The sequence below is a fragment of the Cyanistes caeruleus genome, chromosome 37 (assembly GCF_971803275.1).
Source record: "Cyanistes caeruleus chromosome 37, bCyaCae1.hap1.1, whole genome shotgun sequence".
Lineage (NCBI taxonomy): Eukaryota > Metazoa > Chordata > Aves > Passeriformes > Paridae > Cyanistes > Cyanistes caeruleus.
In genome coordinates this window covers 1,193,180-1,209,753 of record NC_141738.1, presented here as the reverse complement: position 1 = coordinate 1,209,753, position 16,574 = coordinate 1,193,180, and the positions used below count along the sequence as shown (strand labels likewise).

General features: G+C 59.7%; 1 protein-coding gene across 3 annotated transcripts in view; it reads right to left on the bottom strand.

Moving 5' to 3' along the window:
- Positions 1–335: 335 nt before the first annotated feature.
- The window catches only part of POLR2A (RNA polymerase II subunit A), a 69,578-nt gene continuing 53,339 nt past the window's right edge, over positions 336–16,574 (bottom strand). For all 3 annotated transcript variants that reach the window (XM_086871731.1, XM_086871732.1, XM_086871733.1), the window contains 9 exons: positions 14,768–15,014; positions 13,420–13,520; positions 13,213–13,317; positions 11,225–11,407; positions 8,912–9,115; positions 6,546–6,732; positions 4,630–4,743; positions 3,813–3,962; positions 336–2,414 (listed from right to left, as the gene is read on the bottom strand). In XM_086871731.1, coding sequence (XP_086727857.1) covers positions 1,258–2,414; positions 3,813–3,962; positions 4,630–4,743; positions 6,546–6,732; positions 8,912–9,115; positions 11,225–11,407; positions 13,213–13,317; positions 13,420–13,520; positions 14,768–15,014 — 2,448 coding nt within the window. In that variant the 3' untranslated portion in view covers positions 336–1,257. The remainder of the gene's footprint in view (positions 2,415–3,812; positions 3,963–4,629; positions 4,744–6,545; positions 6,733–8,911; positions 9,116–11,224; positions 11,408–13,212; positions 13,318–13,419; positions 13,521–14,767; positions 15,015–16,574) is intronic.

Sequence of the window (16,574 nt, the reverse complement as noted above, 5' to 3'; positions counted from 1 at the left end):
GGGGAGGGGGGATTTGGGGACCCCAAAATGGGTTCAGGAGGATTTGGGGACCCCAAAATGGGTTCGGAGTGACTTTGGGGGACCCCAAAATGTGACCCGAGGGGGAGGGGGGAATTTGGGGGACCCCAAAATGGGTTCAGGGGGATTTGGGGACCCCCAAAATGTCACCCAGGAGGAGAAGACCCGACCCCTCGTCACCCCCATTTCCTCCCTGAGCTGGGTGGGGGGTCCCCAGTGGGGCGGGACCACCGGAGGTGTCCAGGTGTGTCCGACTGTCCCCAAACGAGGCGTTTCGGGGTGTCCCCACCCCCCCCCCAAAAAAAAAGACAGGCGAGTGCAAACCGGTGAAATTTATTGATTTCCCCAAAAATCCCCCCAAAATTCGCTTCCCCTCCCCCACCGCAACACCCGAAGTGAAAACAGCCAAATAAAGGGGGGAGGGGGAAAAGACCCCGCCCCTGAACCCCCAAAACCGCCACCGAACACCCCCAAACCTCCCCCCCCCCCCGTTAATGAACAACACCCGGAAATTACAGCCCCTCAGGGACACCCCCAAAACAACCCCAAAACTGAGGGGTCACCCCAAATTTAACCCTTCGGTGAACAACACCCCAACTCCAAATTTAAGGGTCACCCCAACAGTCGGTGGGGACTTGGGGGGTGAAAACAGCCCCGCCCCCACCGGAACTCAACAGTTTGGGGGTGACAACCCCGTTTCAGTTTGGGGGTGACAACCCCGTTTCAGTTTGGGGGTGACAACCCCGTCGTCACCGGGAATTTTGGGGTCACCCCCAACGTCTGCGGGGTTTGGGGGGTTGCGACCCCGTTCCCGTCTCAATTCTGGGGTCACCCCCGCGGCCTGGGGGTTTTGGGGGGGGTGACAACAACCCCGTCCCCCCCACTTGGGTGTCACCCCCAGAGCCCGCTGAGGTTTTTGGGGTGACACCCCCGGCCCCCCCTTTCAGTTTGGGGGTCGGAGGGGGTGACGACCCCGTTCCTGTGTCAATTTCGGGGTCACCCCCAGCGCCTGTGAGGTTGGGGTGTGACAACAACCCCCGACCCCAGCACAGCTTTGGGGGGTGACACCCCTGACCCCACATCCGTGTGCGGGTGACAACAACCGCGCACCCCCCGATCGATTCTGGGGTCACCCCCAGGGCCTGGGGGGGTTCAGGGGGTGACACCCCCGAGCCCCCATCGCTGTGGGTGTCACCCCCAGGGCCTGGGGGTGTTGTTGGGGTGTTTTTTGGGGGGGTCTCAGTTGTCGTCGTCGCTGTCGTCGGGGCTGATGGCCGGGCTGGTGAGGCTGTAGGTCGGCGACGTGGGGCTGTAGCCGGGGGACGTGGGGCTGTAGGTGGAGCCCTTGGGAGAGGTGGGGCTGTAGGTGGGGGAGGTGGGGCTGTACTTGGGCGAGGTGGGGCTGTAGGTGGGGGAGGTGGGGCTGTACTTGGGGGACGTCGGGGTGTAGACGGGCGAGGTGGGGCTGTAGGTGGGCGAGGTGGGGCTGTACTTGGGCGTGGTGGGGCTGTAGGTGGGGGAGGTGGGGCTGTACTTGGGGGAGGTGGGGCTGTACTTGGGGGAGGTGGGGCTGTACTTGGGCGAGGTCGGGGTGTACTCGGGCGAGCTGGGGCTGTAGCTGGGGCTGGTCGGGGTGTACTTGGGGGATGTGGGGCTGTAGCTGGGGCTGCTGGGGCTGTAGCTGGGGCTGCTGGGGGTGTAGGTGGGCGACTGCGGGGTGTAGCGGGGGCTGGACGGGGAGTAACTGGGAGAGGTGGGGCTGTAACTGGGCGAGGTGGGGCTGTAGCTGGGAGAGGTGGGGCTGTAGTTGGGCGAGGTCGGGGTGTAGTTGGGGCTGGTGGGGCTGTAACTGGGAGAGGTGGGGCTGTAACTGGGCGAGGTCGGGGTGTAGTTGGGGCTGGTGGGGCTGTAGTTGGGGCTGGTGGGGCTGTAGCTGGGAGAGGTCGGGCTGTAGCTGGGAGAGGTCGGGCTGTAACTGGGAGAAGTGGGGCTGTAGCTGGGAGAAGTGGGGCTGTAGCTGGGCGAGGTCGGGCTGTAACTGGGCGAGGTTGGGCTGTAGCTGGGAGAGGTCGGGCTGTAGCTGGGCGAGGTTGGGCTGTAGCTGGGTGATGTGGGGCTGTAGCTGGGCGAGGTGGGGCTGTAGCTCGGGGACGTGGGGCTGTAGCTGGGCGAAGTCGGGCTGTAGCTTGGCGAGGTCGGGCTGTAGCTGGGCGAGGTCGGGCTGTAGCTGGGCGAGGTGGGGCTGTAGTTGGGCGAGGTCGGGCTGTAGCTCGGCGAGGTTGGGCTGTAGCTCGGCGAGGTGGGGCTGTAGCTGGGGCTCTGCGGGGTGTAGCCCCCCGGTGACCGCGGCTCGTAGGCGGGGGACGTCGGGCTGTAGCTGGGGGACATGGCCCCACCTGCGGACAGGGGACACCGGGGTCAGCGGGGGGTGTAGGGCGGCTGTTGTTAGGGGTTACCAGGTGTTGTTAGGGGTTACCGGGTGTTTCACAGGTGTTCAGGGATATTTTCAGGCTGTTGTTAGGGGTTACCGGGTGTTTCATGGGTGTTCAGGGATATTTTCAGGGTGTAGTTAGGGGTTACCGGGTGTTGTTAGGGGTTACAGGGTGTTTCACGGGTGTTCAGGGATATTTTCAGGCTGTTGTTAGGGGTTACCGGGTGTTTCATGGGTGTTCAGGGTTATTTTCAGGGTGTTGTTAGGGGTTACCGGGTGTTGTTAGGGGTTACAGGATGTTTCACGGGTGTTCAGGGATATTTTCAGGGTGTTGTTAGGGGTTACCGGGTGTTGTTAGGGGTTACCGGGTGTTTCAGGTTAATTTACGGGTGTTCTTAGGCTGTTGTTAGGGGTTACAGGGTGAATTGTGGGTGTTTAGGGTTGTTTTAGGGGTATTTTTAGGGTGTTGCAGGGCATTTTATGGGTGTGATTAGGGGTTACAGGGTGTTTTATGGGTGTTTAGGGGTATTTTCAGGGTGTTGCTAGGGGTTACAGGGTGATCTTCGGGTGTTTTGGGTTAATTTAGGAATATTTTAGGGTATTTTAGGGTGTTCCAGGGTGTTGTTAGGGGGTGACAGGCTGTTCCGTGGGTGTTTAGGGTTGTTCTAGGGGTGTTTTTAGGGTGTTTCAGGGGTTACAGGGTGTTTGACGGGTATTTTTGGGTTATTTTGGGGTGTTTTAGGGTGTTGTTAGGGGTTACAGGGTGTTTTACAGATATTTTTGGGTTATTTTGGGGTGTTTTAGGGTGTTGTTAGGGTGTTACAGGGTGTTGTTAGGGTGTTACAGGGTGTTTCAGGCTGTTGTTAGGGGTTACAGGGTGTTCTGTGGCTATTTTTAGGTTATTTTGGGGTGTTTCAGGGTGTTGTTAGGGGTTACAAGGTGTTTTATGGGCGTTTAGGGGTATTTTGAGGGTGTTTTAGGGTGTTTCATTGTGCTGTTAGGTGTTACAGGGTGTTTCACAGGTATTTTTGGGTTATTTTGGGGTATTTTAGGGTGTTGTTAGGGGTTACAGGGTGTTGTTAGGGTGTTACAGGGTGTTTCAGGCTGTTGTTTGGGTTCACAGGGTGTTTTACAGATGTTTTTGGGTTATTTTTGGGTGTTTTGGGGTGTTTCAGGCTGTTGTTAGGGGTTCAGAGGGTGTTTTACGGATATTTTGGGGTTATTTCTGGGTGTTTGGGGCTGTTTCAGGCTGTTGTTCGGGTGCTACAGGGTGTTACAGGGTGTTTCAGGCTGTTGTTCGGGTTCACAGGGTGTTTTAGGGATATTTTGGGTGTTTTTGGGGTGTTTCTGGGGCGGTACTCACCGGGGGAGGGGATGTAGGGGCTGGAGGGGCCGGGTGACCCCGGCGAGCCGGGTGTTGGTGACCAGGCCGGGGAGTAGCCGGGGCTGAAGCCGGAGGCGTCGGAGGCGGCGCTGGGGGAGAAGCCGGCGCCGCCCGGGGTCATCCCGCTGCCTGTGGGGTGAAACGGGGGTCAGGGGGATCCCAAATACAGCCTGAGACCCCCAAACCACCCCCAAACACAACCTGGGACCCCAAAACACAACCTGGGACCCCAAAACTACCCCCAAACACAACCTGGGACCCCAAAACACAACCTGGGACCCCAAAACCACCCCCAAAGCACAACCTGGGACCCCAAAACACAGCCTGAGACCCCCAAAACTACCCCCAAACACAACCTGAGACCCCAAAACTACCCCAAAACACAACCCAGCCCCAGCCGGGGTCATCCCACTGCCTGTGGGGTGAAACGGGGGTCAGGGGGACCCCAAACTACCCCCAGAACACCCCAAATCCACCCCAGAACACCCCAAACTACCCCAGACCCCTCTGATGGACCTTGAGGACACAAACAACCCCCAGGACCCCCAAATGGACCCCAAATCCCCCCACAAACGTCCCAGAGACCCCCATTTCACCCCGACCCCTCCAAAACCCTTCCCAGTCCCTCCCAGTTCCCCCCAGTCCCCCCCAGTCCCTTCCCAGTCCCTCCCAGTCCCCCCAAGTCCCTCCCAGTCCCTCCCAGTCCATCCCAGTCCATCCCAATCCCCTCCCAGTCCATCCCAGTCCCTCCCAGTCCCCCCCAGTCCATCCCAGTCCCTCCCAGTTCCCCACTCACCCACGCTGGGGGACCAGGCTCCGTAGGCCGGGGTGGCCCCCTGGTTCCAGGGGGTCATGGCCGGGGACATCCCCCCCATGGGGCTGGGGGCGGAGCCGAAGAACATTCCGGTGGCTGCGGAGAGAGGGGGCGGGGTCAGGGGCACCCCAAAACCAGGGGGACAACAACATCTGGGGGATGTCAACATCTGGGGGATGTCAACATCTGGGGCACCCCAACATCGGGGGGACACCAACATCAGGGGGGGGACACCAAAACCTGGGGGGACACTGAAGTCTGGGGGGACACCAACAACTGGGGGGACAACAACATCTGGGGGATACCAAAATTTGGGGGACACCAAGATCTGGGGAGACACCAAACATCTGAGGGACATCAACATCTGGGGGGGGACACCAACATCTGGGGGATGTCAACATCTGGGGCACCCCAACATCGGGGGGACACCAAAATCGGGGGGACACCAACAACTGGGATGGACAACAACAACAACTGGGGGATACCAAAATTTGGGGGACATCAAAATCTGGGGGGACACCAAACATCTGAGGGACATCAACATCTGGGGGGGGGACACCAACATCTGGGGGATGTCCCCTGTTGCCATGGGACACCCAGAACCCGACAACAACCTCAGAGGTCTTGGTGTCACCACCCTTGGGGTGTCCCCAGTGCCCCCCTGTAGGATCTGAATGTTCCAGTCCTGGTGACCCCAAAATCTGGGGCTGTCCCCTGTTGCCATGGGACACCCAGAACCGGACAACAACCACGATGACCTCCAAGGTCTTGGTGTCACCACCCTTGGGGTGTCCCCAGCTCCTCCTGGAGGAACCCGGCCACCATCCCAAGGGGTGTCCCCGTTTTCCCAGGGTTCTTCCAGGTTTTCCCAGGTTTTTCCCAGGGTTGTCCCAGGGTTTTCCCAAGGTTTTCCCAAGGTTTTTCCCAGATTTTCCCCAGGATTTTCCCAGGATTTTCCCAGGATTTTCCCAGGTTTTTTCCCAGGGATTTTCCCAGGGTTCTTCCAGGTTTTCCCAGGGTTTTCCCAGGGTTTTTCCCAGGATTTTCCCCGTTTTTTTTTTCACAGGGATTTTCCCAGGGTTCTTCTGGGTTTTCCCCAGGGTTTTCCCAGAGTTTTCCCAGGATTTTTCCCAGGATTTTCCCAGGTTTTCCCCAGAATCTTCCCAGGGTTTCCCCAGGTTTTTCCCAGGTTTCTTCCAGGGGTTTCCCAGGGTTTTCTCAGGGTTCTTCCCAGATTTTTTCCCAGGGTTTTTCCCAGGGTTTTCCCAGGGTTTTCCCAGGATTTTCCCAGAGTTTTTCCCAGGATTTTCCCAGAATTTTCCCAGGGTTTTTCCAGAGTTTTCCCAGGGGTTTTCCAGGTGTTTTCCCAGGTGTTTTCCCAGGGGTTTTCCCAGGGTTTTCCCAGGGTTTCCCCAGGTTTCTCCCAGGGGTTTTCCAGGCTTTTCCCAGGGATTTTCCCAGGATTTTCCCAGGGTTTTCCCAGGTTTCTCCCAGGATTTTCCCAGGGATTTTTCCCAGGGTTTTCCAAGGTTTTTCCCAGGTTTCTCCCAGGGGTTTTCCAGGCTTTTCCCAGGGATTTTCCCAGGGTTTCCCAGGGTTTTCCCAGGGATTTTCCCAGGGTTTCCCAGAGTTTTCCAAGGGATTTTCCCAGGATTTTCCCAGGGTTTTCCCAGGTTTCTCCCAGGATTTTCCCAGAATTTTCCCAGGTTTTTCCCAGAATTTTCCCAGAATTTTCCCAGGGTTTTCCCAGAATTTTCCCAGAATTTTCCCAGGGTTTTTCCCAGAATTTTCCCAGAATTTTCCCAGAATTTTCCCAGGGTTTTCCCAGAATTTTCCCAGGTTTTCCCCAGAATCTTCCCAGAATTTTCCCAGGTTTTCCCAGGGTTTTTGGGACTCACGGCCGCCGACGCCGAGGCCGGGCAGGGCGCTGGGGATCTCCATGCCGTGCTTGCACTTCTCGGCGTCCAGCAGGAGATCGAAGCAGCCGGTGCCGGCCGGGGCCAGCTGGCCCAGCATGATGTTCTCGGACACGCCCTTCATGGGGTCGCTCTCGCCGTGCGCGGCCGCCTCCATCAGGACATCCACCTGAGGTGGGGGCACCCCAAAATCAGCCTCCGACCCCTAAATCTGATTCAGGTCCTAAGTGTCCTCCTTGAACCCAAAATCCCATGAAATGTCCCCAAAATCCCCCATTTCCAGCCCCAAAATCCCTTCATGGGGTCAATCGTTTTGTTGGGCAGGTGTCTCCATCAGGAGATTGACCTGAGGGACACCCCAAAATCAGCCTCGGACCCCAAAACTGGATTCAGGTCCTAAGTGTCCTCCTTGAACCCCAAAATCCCATGAAATCTCCCCAAAATCCCTTCATGGGGTCGCTCTCGCCGTGCGCGGCCGCCTCCATCAGGACATCCACCTGAGGTGGGGGCACCCCAAAATCAGCCTTGAACCCCTAAATCTGATTCAGGTCTTAAGTGTCCTCCTTGAACCCCAAATCCCATGAAATGTCCCCAAAATCCCTTCATGGGGTCGCTCTCGCCGTGCGCGGCCGCCTCCATCAGGACATCCACCTGAGGGGGTGGGGGCACCCCAAAATCAGCCTTGAACCCCTAAATCTGATTCAGGTCTTAAGTGTCCTCCTTGAACCCAAAATCCCATGAAATGTCCCCAAAATCCCTTCATGGATCAGCTCTCCCTGTTGGGCAGGTGTCTCCATCAGGACATCCACCTGAGGTGGGGGCACCCCAAAATCAGCCTTGGACCCCAAAACTGGATTCAGGTCTTAAGTGTCCTCCTTGAACCCCAAAATCCCCATTTCCAACCCCAAAATCCCTTCATGGATCAGCTCTCCCTGTTGGGCAGGTGTCTCCATCAGGACATCCACCTGAGGGCGTGGGGACACCCCAAAATCAGCCTTGAACCCCTAAATCTGATTCAGGTCTTAAGTGTCCTCCTTGAACCCAAAATCCCATGAAATGTCCCCAAAATCCCTTCATGGGGTCGCTCTGGCTGTGGGAAGGTGTCTCCATCAGGACATTGACCTGAGGTGGGGTCACCCCAAAATCAGCCTTGAACCCCTGAATCTGATTCAGGTCTGAAGTGTCCTCCTTGAACCCCAAAATCCCATGAAATGTCCCCAAAATCCCCCATTTCCAGCCCCAAAATGGGGTCCCTCTCGCCGTGGGCAGGTGTCTCCATCAGGAGATCGACCTGAAGGTGGGGGCACCCCAAAATCAGCCTTGAACCCCTAAATCCTTCCAAACCATCGGTGTCCTTCAAAACAGCCCCAAATCCTGTAAAACATCTCCAGAATTCCCATTCCTGCCCAAAAACCCCAATCCCACCCCATCCCCTCAAAGGAACACTTCATGAGGGGCCCGGTGTCCTGGCGGTTGACGCCGTGCCGGGTGACAACCGTCAGGTGTCCCCAAAACCCCAATCCCACCCCGTTCCAACCCCAATCCCACCCCAAACCCCGTTCCCAATCCTGTTCCTACACCATCTCCTCGAAGGAACACTCCATGAGGGGCCCAGAGTCCTGGCGGTTGACGCCGTGCCGGGTGACAACCGTCAGGTGTCCCCAAAACCCCAATCCCACCCCGTTCCAACCCCAATCCCACCCCAAACCCCGTTCCCAATCCTGTTCCTACACCATCTCCTCGAAGGAACACTCCATGAGGGGCCCAGAGTCCTGGCGGTTGACGCCGTGCCGGGTGACAACCGTCAGGTGTCCCCAAAACCCCAATCCCACCCCAAACCCCGTTCCGGTTCCCGTTCCCGCACCGTCTCCTCAAAGGAACACTCCATGAGCGGCCCGGTGTCCTGGCGATTGACGCCGTGCCGGGTGACAACCGTCAGGTGTCCCCATGAGGCCAATCCCACCCCAAACACCAATCCCACCCCAAAACCCCAATCCCACCCCAAAACCCCAATCCCACCCCAAAACCCCAATCCCACCCCAAACCCCAATCCCACCCCAAAACCCCGTTCCAGTTCCCGTTCCTGCACCATCTCCTCGAAGGAACACTTCATGTCACACCGTGCCGGGTGACAACCGCCAGGTGTCCCCAAAACCCCAATCCCACCCCAAACCCCAATCCCACCCCAAACCCCGTTCCGGTTCCCGTTCCCGCACCATCTCCTCGAAGGAACACTCCATGAGGGGCCCGGTGTCCTGGCGGTTGACGCCGTGCCGGGTGACAACCGTCAGGTGTCCCCAAAACCCCAATCCCACCCCAAACCCCCGTTCCGGTTCCCGTTCCCGCACCGTCTCCTCGAAGGAACACTTCATGAGGGGCCCGGTGTCCTGGCGGTTGACGCCGTGCCGGGTGATGGCCATCAGGTGTCCCCGCGAGGTCATGGTGTCGCACAGCAGCGCCAGGTGCCGGTAGTTGACGTAGGAACCGTCGAAGGAGATGACGTGGTACAGCTCCCGCTCCAGCGCCTTCCGCACCGCCTCGATCCCCAGAACCTGCTCCCGGTGGGGTTGGGGGTGGATGAGGGGTGGGAACAGCCAGAATCCCAAAATCCAGGGGTTGGGAACAGCCAGAATCCCAAAATCCAGGGGTTGGGAACAGCCAAAATCCGGGGGTTGGGAACATCCAAAATCCAGGGGTGGGAACAGCCAAAATCCAGGGGGTGGGAACACCCAAAACCCCAAAATCCAGGGGGTGGGAACACCCAAAACCCCAAAATCCAGGGGGTGGGAACACCCAGAACCCCAAAATCCAGGGGTTGGGAACAGCCAAAATCCGGGGGTTGGGAACACCCAAAATCCAGGGGTGGGAACAGCCAAAATCCAGGGTTGGGAACACCCAAAATCCAGGGGTTGGGAACACCCAAAACCCAGGGTTGGGAACACCCAAAACCCCAAAATCCAGGGGTTGGGAACACCCAAAACCCCAAAATCCAGGGGGTGGGAACACCCAAAATCCAGGGGTTGGGAACACCCAAAATCCAGGGGTGGGAACACCCAAGATCCAGGGTTGGGAACAACCAAAATCCAGGGGTGGGAACACCCAAAATCCCAAAATCCAGGGGTTGGGAACAACCAAAATCCCAAAATCCAGGGGGTGGGAACACCCAAAATCCAGGGGGTGGGAACACCCAAAATCCAGGGGGTGGGAACACCCAGAACCCCAAAATCCAGGGGGTGGGAACACCCAAAATCCAGGGTTGGGAACACCCAAAATCCCAAAATCCGGGGGTTGGGAACAACCAAAACCCCAAAATCCAGGGGTGGGAACACCCAAAATCCAGGGGTTGGGAACACCCAAAATCCAGGGCTTTGGGGGGTCCCATCAGCCTGGGGACCCAGATGTTCCTCACGGTGAAGATCACCACCACCAGGACCCAGGTGTTCCTCAAACCCCAGGCCAGGTGTCCCCAGCCCAGGTGTCCCCAGCCCAGGTGTCCCCAGCCCAGGTGACTCTGGGTGAAGATCTCCATCATGAGAACCCAGATGTTCCTCAAACCCCACCCCAGGTGTGTCCCCAGGTGACTCTGGGTGAAGATCTCCACCATCAGGACCCAGGTGTTCCTCAAACCCCACCCCAGGTGTGTCCCCAGGTGACTCTGGGTGAAGATCTCCACCATCAGGACCCAGGTGTTCCTCAAACCCCACCCCAGGTGTGTCCCCAGGTGACTCTGGGTGAAGATCTCCACCATCAGGACCCAGGTGTTCCTCAAACCCCACCCCAGGTGTGTCCCCAGGTGTCTCCAGCCCAGGTGACTCTGGGTGAAGATCACCATGAGGACCCAGATGTCCCTCAAACCCCACCCCAGGTGTGTCCCCAGGTGTCCCCAGCCCAGGTGTGTCCCCAGGTGTCCCCAGCCCAGGTGACTCATGGTGAAGATCTCCACGATGTCGTTGGAGGTTGTCCTCACGGGGTCCATCAGGACCCAGATGTCCCTGTCACCCCCAGATGTTCCTCAAACCCCACCCCAGGTGTCCCCAGGTGTCCCCAGGTGTGTCCCCAGGTGTCCCCAGCCCAGGTGTGTCCCCAGGTGTGTCCCCAGGTGTGTCCCCAGGTGTGTCCCCAGGTGTCCCCAGCCCAGGTGTCTCCAGCCCAGGTGTCCCCAGCCCAGGTGTGTCCCCAGGTGTGTCCCCAGGTGTGTCCCCAGGTGTCCCCAGCCCAGGTGTGTCCCCAGGTGTGTCCCCAGGTGTGTCCCCAGGTGTCTCCAGCCCAGGTGTGTCCCCAGGTGTCCCCAGGTGTGTCCCCAGCCCAGGTGACTCACGGTGAAGATCTCCACGATGTCGTTGGAGGTTGTCCTCACGGGGTCCATCAGGACCCAGATGTCCCTGTCACCCCCAGATGTTCCTCAAACCCCACCCCAGGTGTCCCCAGGTGTCCCCAGGTGTGTCCCCAGGTGTGTCCCCAGGTGTGTCCCCAGGTGTCCCCAGCCCAGGTGTGTCCCCAGGTGTGTCCCCAGGTGTGTCCCCAGGTGTCCCCAGCCCAGGTGTGTCCCCAGGTGTGTCCCCAGGTGTGTCCCCAGGTGTCCCCAGCCCAGGTGTGTCCCCAGGTGTGTCCCCAGGTGTGTCCCCAGGTGTCCCCAGGTGTCCCCAGCCCAGGTGACTCACGGTGAAGATCTCCACGATGTCGTTGGAGGTTGTCCTCACGGGGTCCACGTCCTTCTCGCTCAGCACCCGCATGAGGCTGACGCCGTCGGTCTCCAGGATCCACTCCTGGAGCGCCTTGAACTCCCCGTCCTCGGTGATGATGATCTTCTTCTTGTTGTCCGTCTGCGGCAGGTGCATGTACACCTGGCCAGGTGGGGACAGGGGTCACCACGGGCCACCATGGGTCATCACAGGTCAGCATGGGTCACCATGGATCATCACAGGTCACCATGGGTCAGCATGGGCCACCATGGGGTCACCATTGGTCACCATTGGTCACCACGGGTCACCACGGGACACCATGGGTCAGCATGGGCCACACCATGGGGTCACCATTGGTCACCATTGGTCACCACGGGTCACCACGGATCACCACGAGTCACCATGGGTCAGCATGGGCCATCACAGGTCACCACGGGTCACCACGGGTCATCACGGGTCACCATGGGTCAGCATGGGCCACCATGGGGTCACCACTGGTCACCATGGATCACCACTGGTCACCATGGGTCACCACAGGTCACCATGGGTCACCACAGGTCACCATGGGCCACCATGGGTCACCATTGGTCACCACGGGTCACCACGGGTCAGCATGGGCCACTATGGGACACCACGGGTCACCATGGGTCAGCATGGGCCATCACAGGTCACCATGGGTCACCACGGATCACCACAGGTCACCATGGGTCAGCATGGGTCACCACAGGTCACCATGGGTCACCACAGATCACCACAGGTCACCATGGGTCAGCATGGGTCACCACGGGTCACCATGGGCCACCATGGGACACCACGGGTCAGCATGGGCCATCACAGGTCACCATGGGTCACCATTGGTCACCACGGGTCACCACGGGACACCATGGGCCACCATGGGGTCACCATGGGTCACCACGGGCCACCGCGGATCACCACGGGCCACCACGGGTCAGCATGGGCCACCATGGGGTCACCATTGGTCACCACGGGTCAGCATGGGCCACACCATGGGGTCACCATTGGTCACCATGGGTCAGCATGGGCCACCACGGGACACCACGGGTCAGCATGGGCCACCACAGGTCACCACGGGTCACCACGGGTCATCACGGGTCAGCATGGGTCACCACGGGTCACCATGGATCACCACGGGCCACCATGGATCACCACAGGTCACCACGGGCCACCATGGGTCACCATGGGGTCACCACGGGTCACCACGGGTCACCACGGATCACCACGGGCCACCATGGATCACCACAGGTCACCATGGGCCACCACAGGTCACCATGGGGCCACCACAGCTGTCCTAGATCTTCTAAAGTTCTCCTGGAACCTCCTAAAGGTCACCACAGAGTTCTCCAGGTGTCCTTGGGAGCCCCTTCAGGTGTCCCCAAACCCCTCCTGGTGTCCCCAAGCTCCTCCAGATGTCCCCAAGCCCCTCCAGATGTCCCCAAGCCCCCCCAGGTGTCCCCAAACCCCTCCAGGTGTCCTTGGGAACCCCTCCAGGTGTCCCCAAACCCCTCCAGGTGTCCCCAAGCTCCTCCAGGTGTCCTTGGGAACCCCCCCAGGTGTCCCCAAGCCCCTCCAGGTGTCCCCAAGCCCCCCCAGATGTCCCCAAACACCCCCAGGTGTCCCCAAACACCCCCAGGTGTCTCCAAGCCCCTCCAGGTGTCCTTGGGAACCCCTCCAGGTGTCCCCAAGCCCCTCCAGGTGTCCCCAAGCTCCTCCAGGTGTCCCCAAACCCTCCCAGGTGTCCCCAAGCCCCTCCAGATGTCCTTGGGAACCCCTCCAGGTGTCCTTGGGAACCCCTCCAGGTGTCCCCAAGCCCCTCCAGATGTCCCCAAACCCCTCCAGATGTCCCCAAACCCCCCCAGGTGTCCCCAAACACCCCCAGGTGTCCCCAAGCCCCCCCAGATGTCCCCAAACCCCCCCAGGTGTCCCCAAGCCCCCCCAGGTGTCCCCACCTTGCTGATCTGCTCGATGCCCTGCAGGGTCATGTCCGTCAGCATGTTGGACTCGATGCAGCGCAGGAAGACGTCGTCGTCCATCTTGTCCACCACCTCCTCCTCCTGGGGACACCCCGGGGGACGGGTGAGGCCCAGGCCAGCCCGGGTGTCCCCCGAGGTGTCCCCCGAGGTGTCCCCCCGAGGTGTCCCCAGGTCCCCACCCACCTCCTGCATCTTGTTCTCGTCGCTGTTCATGATGCGGATGCGCAGCACCAGCTTCTCGGCGTTGTCGTCGTTGAAGATGCAGTTGAGGTCGTCGCCGAAGCCTGGCAGGGGACACGGGGTGGGGACAGGGTCACCTCCAGGGTGACGGCACCCCAGGGACCCCAAAGCTCCTCCAGGATCAGCCCAGAACTCCTTGGAGAGCCCTCAGAGGCCTTCAAGGGTCACCCAGGTCACTCAGAGTCACCCAGGAGACCCCAAAACCTCCTCAGATGCCCTCAAAACTCACCCAGATCACCCCAAAACCTCCTCAGATGCCCTCAAACCCCCTCCAGATCACCCCAGACCCCTTCCAGGCCCACCCAGGAGACCCCAAAACCTCCTCAGATGCCCTCAAACCCCCTCCAGATCACCCCAAAACCTCCTCAGATGCCCTCAAACCCCCTCCAGATCACCTCAAACCCCCTCCAGGACCTCCAGAAGCTCCTCCAGACTCACCCAAGACACCCCAAAACCTCCTCAGATGCCCTCAAAGCTCCTCCAGATCACCCCAAAACCTCCTCAGATGCCCTCAAACCCCCTCCAGACTCACCCAAGACACCCCAAAACCTCCTCAGATGCCCTCAAACCCCCTCCAGACTCACCCAAGACACCCCAAAACCTCCTCAGATGCCCTCAAACCCCCTCCAGACTCACCCAAGACACCCCAAAACCTCCTCAGATGCCCTCAAACCCCCTCCAGATCACCCCAGACCCCTTCCAGGCCCACCCAGGAGACCCCAAAACCTCCTCAGATACCCTCAAAACTCACCCAGATCACCCCAAAACCTCAGATGCCCTCAAAGCTCCTCCAGATCACCCCAAAACCTCCTCAGATGCCCTCAAACCCCCTCCAGACTCACCCAAGACACCCCAAAACCTCCTCAGATGCCCTCAAACCCCCTCCAGATCACCCCAAAACCTCCTCAGATGCCCTCAAACGCCGTCCAGGACCTCCAGAAGCTCCTCCAGACTCACCCAAGACACCCCAAAACCTCCTCAGATGCCCTCAAACGCCCTCCAGGACCTCCAGAAGCTCCTCCAGACTCACCCAAAACACCCCAAAACCTCCTCAGATGCCCTCAAACCCCCTCCAGATCACCCCAAAACCCCTCCAGACTCACCCAAGACACCCCAAAACCTCCTCAGATGCCCTCAAACCCCCTCCAGGACCTCCAGAAGCTCCTCCAGACTCACCCAAGACACCCCAAAACCTCCTCAGATGCCCTCAAACCCCCTCCAGATCACCCCAAAACCTCCTCAGATGCCCTCAAACCCCCTCCAGGTCCCCCCCGGAGCCCGCCCCACCCACCGGCGTTGATCTTCTCGGCGATCTGCTCCATGGTGAGCTTGCGGTCGGTCATGTGCTTGCGGTCGAGCTCCACGCGCAGCAGCCAGGGCGAGATGCGGCTGACGTCGAAGTCGGGCATCTCGTAGTAGACGTTGACCCACTCCTGGTCCTCGGCCACCACCGTGCTCTGAGGGTTGGGGTCGTAGTAGATGGCGGTGTTGGCCGTCACCTTGCGCAGCGTGGTGTGCTCCAGGCGGCACAGGATGTCCTGGGGACATGGGGACAGTCAGGGGACATCGGGGACATTGGGGGACATGGGGGACATCGGGGACATTGGGGACATCGGGGACATTGGGGTCATTGGGGTCATGGTGTGCTCCAGGCGGCACAGGATGTCCTGGGGACAGTCAGGGGACATTGGGGACATTGGGGACATCAGGGGACATTGAGATCATGGTGTGCTCCAGGCGGCACAGGATGTCCTGGGGACAGTGGGGACAGTCAGGGGACGTTGGGGACATTGGGGGGACATTGGGGACATTGGGGACATCAGGGGACATGGTGTGCTCCAGGCGGCACAGGATGTCCTGGGGACAGTGGGGACAGTCAGGGGACGTTGGGGACATTGGGGACATCAGGGGACATGGTGTGCTCCAGGCGGCACAGGATGTCCTGGGGACAGTCAGGGGACATTGGGGACATTGGGGACACTGGGGATGTTGGGGACACTGGGGACATTGGGATCATGGTGTGCTCCAGGCGGCACAGGATGTCCTGGGGACAGTCAGGGGACATTGGGGACATTGGGGTCATTGGGGTCATGGTGTGCTCCAGGCGGCACAGGATGTCCTGGGGACAGTCAGGGGACATTGGGGACATTGGGGACATCAGGGGACATTGAGATCATGGTGTGCTCCAGGCGGCACAGGATGTCCTGGGGACAGTGGGGACAGTCAGGGGACGTTGGGGACATTGGGGACATTGGGGACATCAGGGGACATGGTGTGCTCCAGGCGGCACAGGATGTCCTGGGGACAGTCAGGGGACATTGGGGACATTGGGGACATTGGGGACATGGTGTGCTCCAGGCGGCACAGGATGTCCTGGGGACAGTGGGGACAGTCAGGGGACGTTGGGGACATTGGGGGGACATTGGGGACATTGGGGACATCAGGGGACATGGTGTGCTCCAGGCGGCACAGGATGTCCTGGGGACATCAGGGACAGTCAGGGGACATTTGGGGACATTGGGGACATTGGGGGGACATTGGGGACATTGGGGGGACATTGGGGGGACATTGGGGGGACATTGGGGACATCGGGGACATTGGGGGGATTGGGGACATTGGGGACATTGGGGACATTGGGGGGACATTGGGGACATTGGGGACATGGGGGACACTGGGGATGTTGGGGACATCAGGGGACATTGGGGGGACATTGGGGGACATTGGGGGACATTGGGGACATTGGGGACATCGGGGACATCAATGGGGACATTGGGGACACGGGGGTCATTGGGGTCATGGTGGTACAGGATGTCCTGAGGGAACAGGGACATGGGAACATGGAAGACACGGGGACACAGAGGTGACACAAAGCCATGGGGCCACCACGGGGACACGAAGCCATGGGGCCACCATGGAGCCACCACAGGGCTGTGGGGACAGAGGTGACACAAAGCCATGGGGCCACCACGGGGACATGAAGCCATGGGGCCACCATGGAGCCACCACAGGGCTGTGGGGACAGAGGTGACACAAAGCCATGGGGCCACCACGGGGCCGTGAGGACACCAACCCACATGGCCACCACCAAACCACCCTAC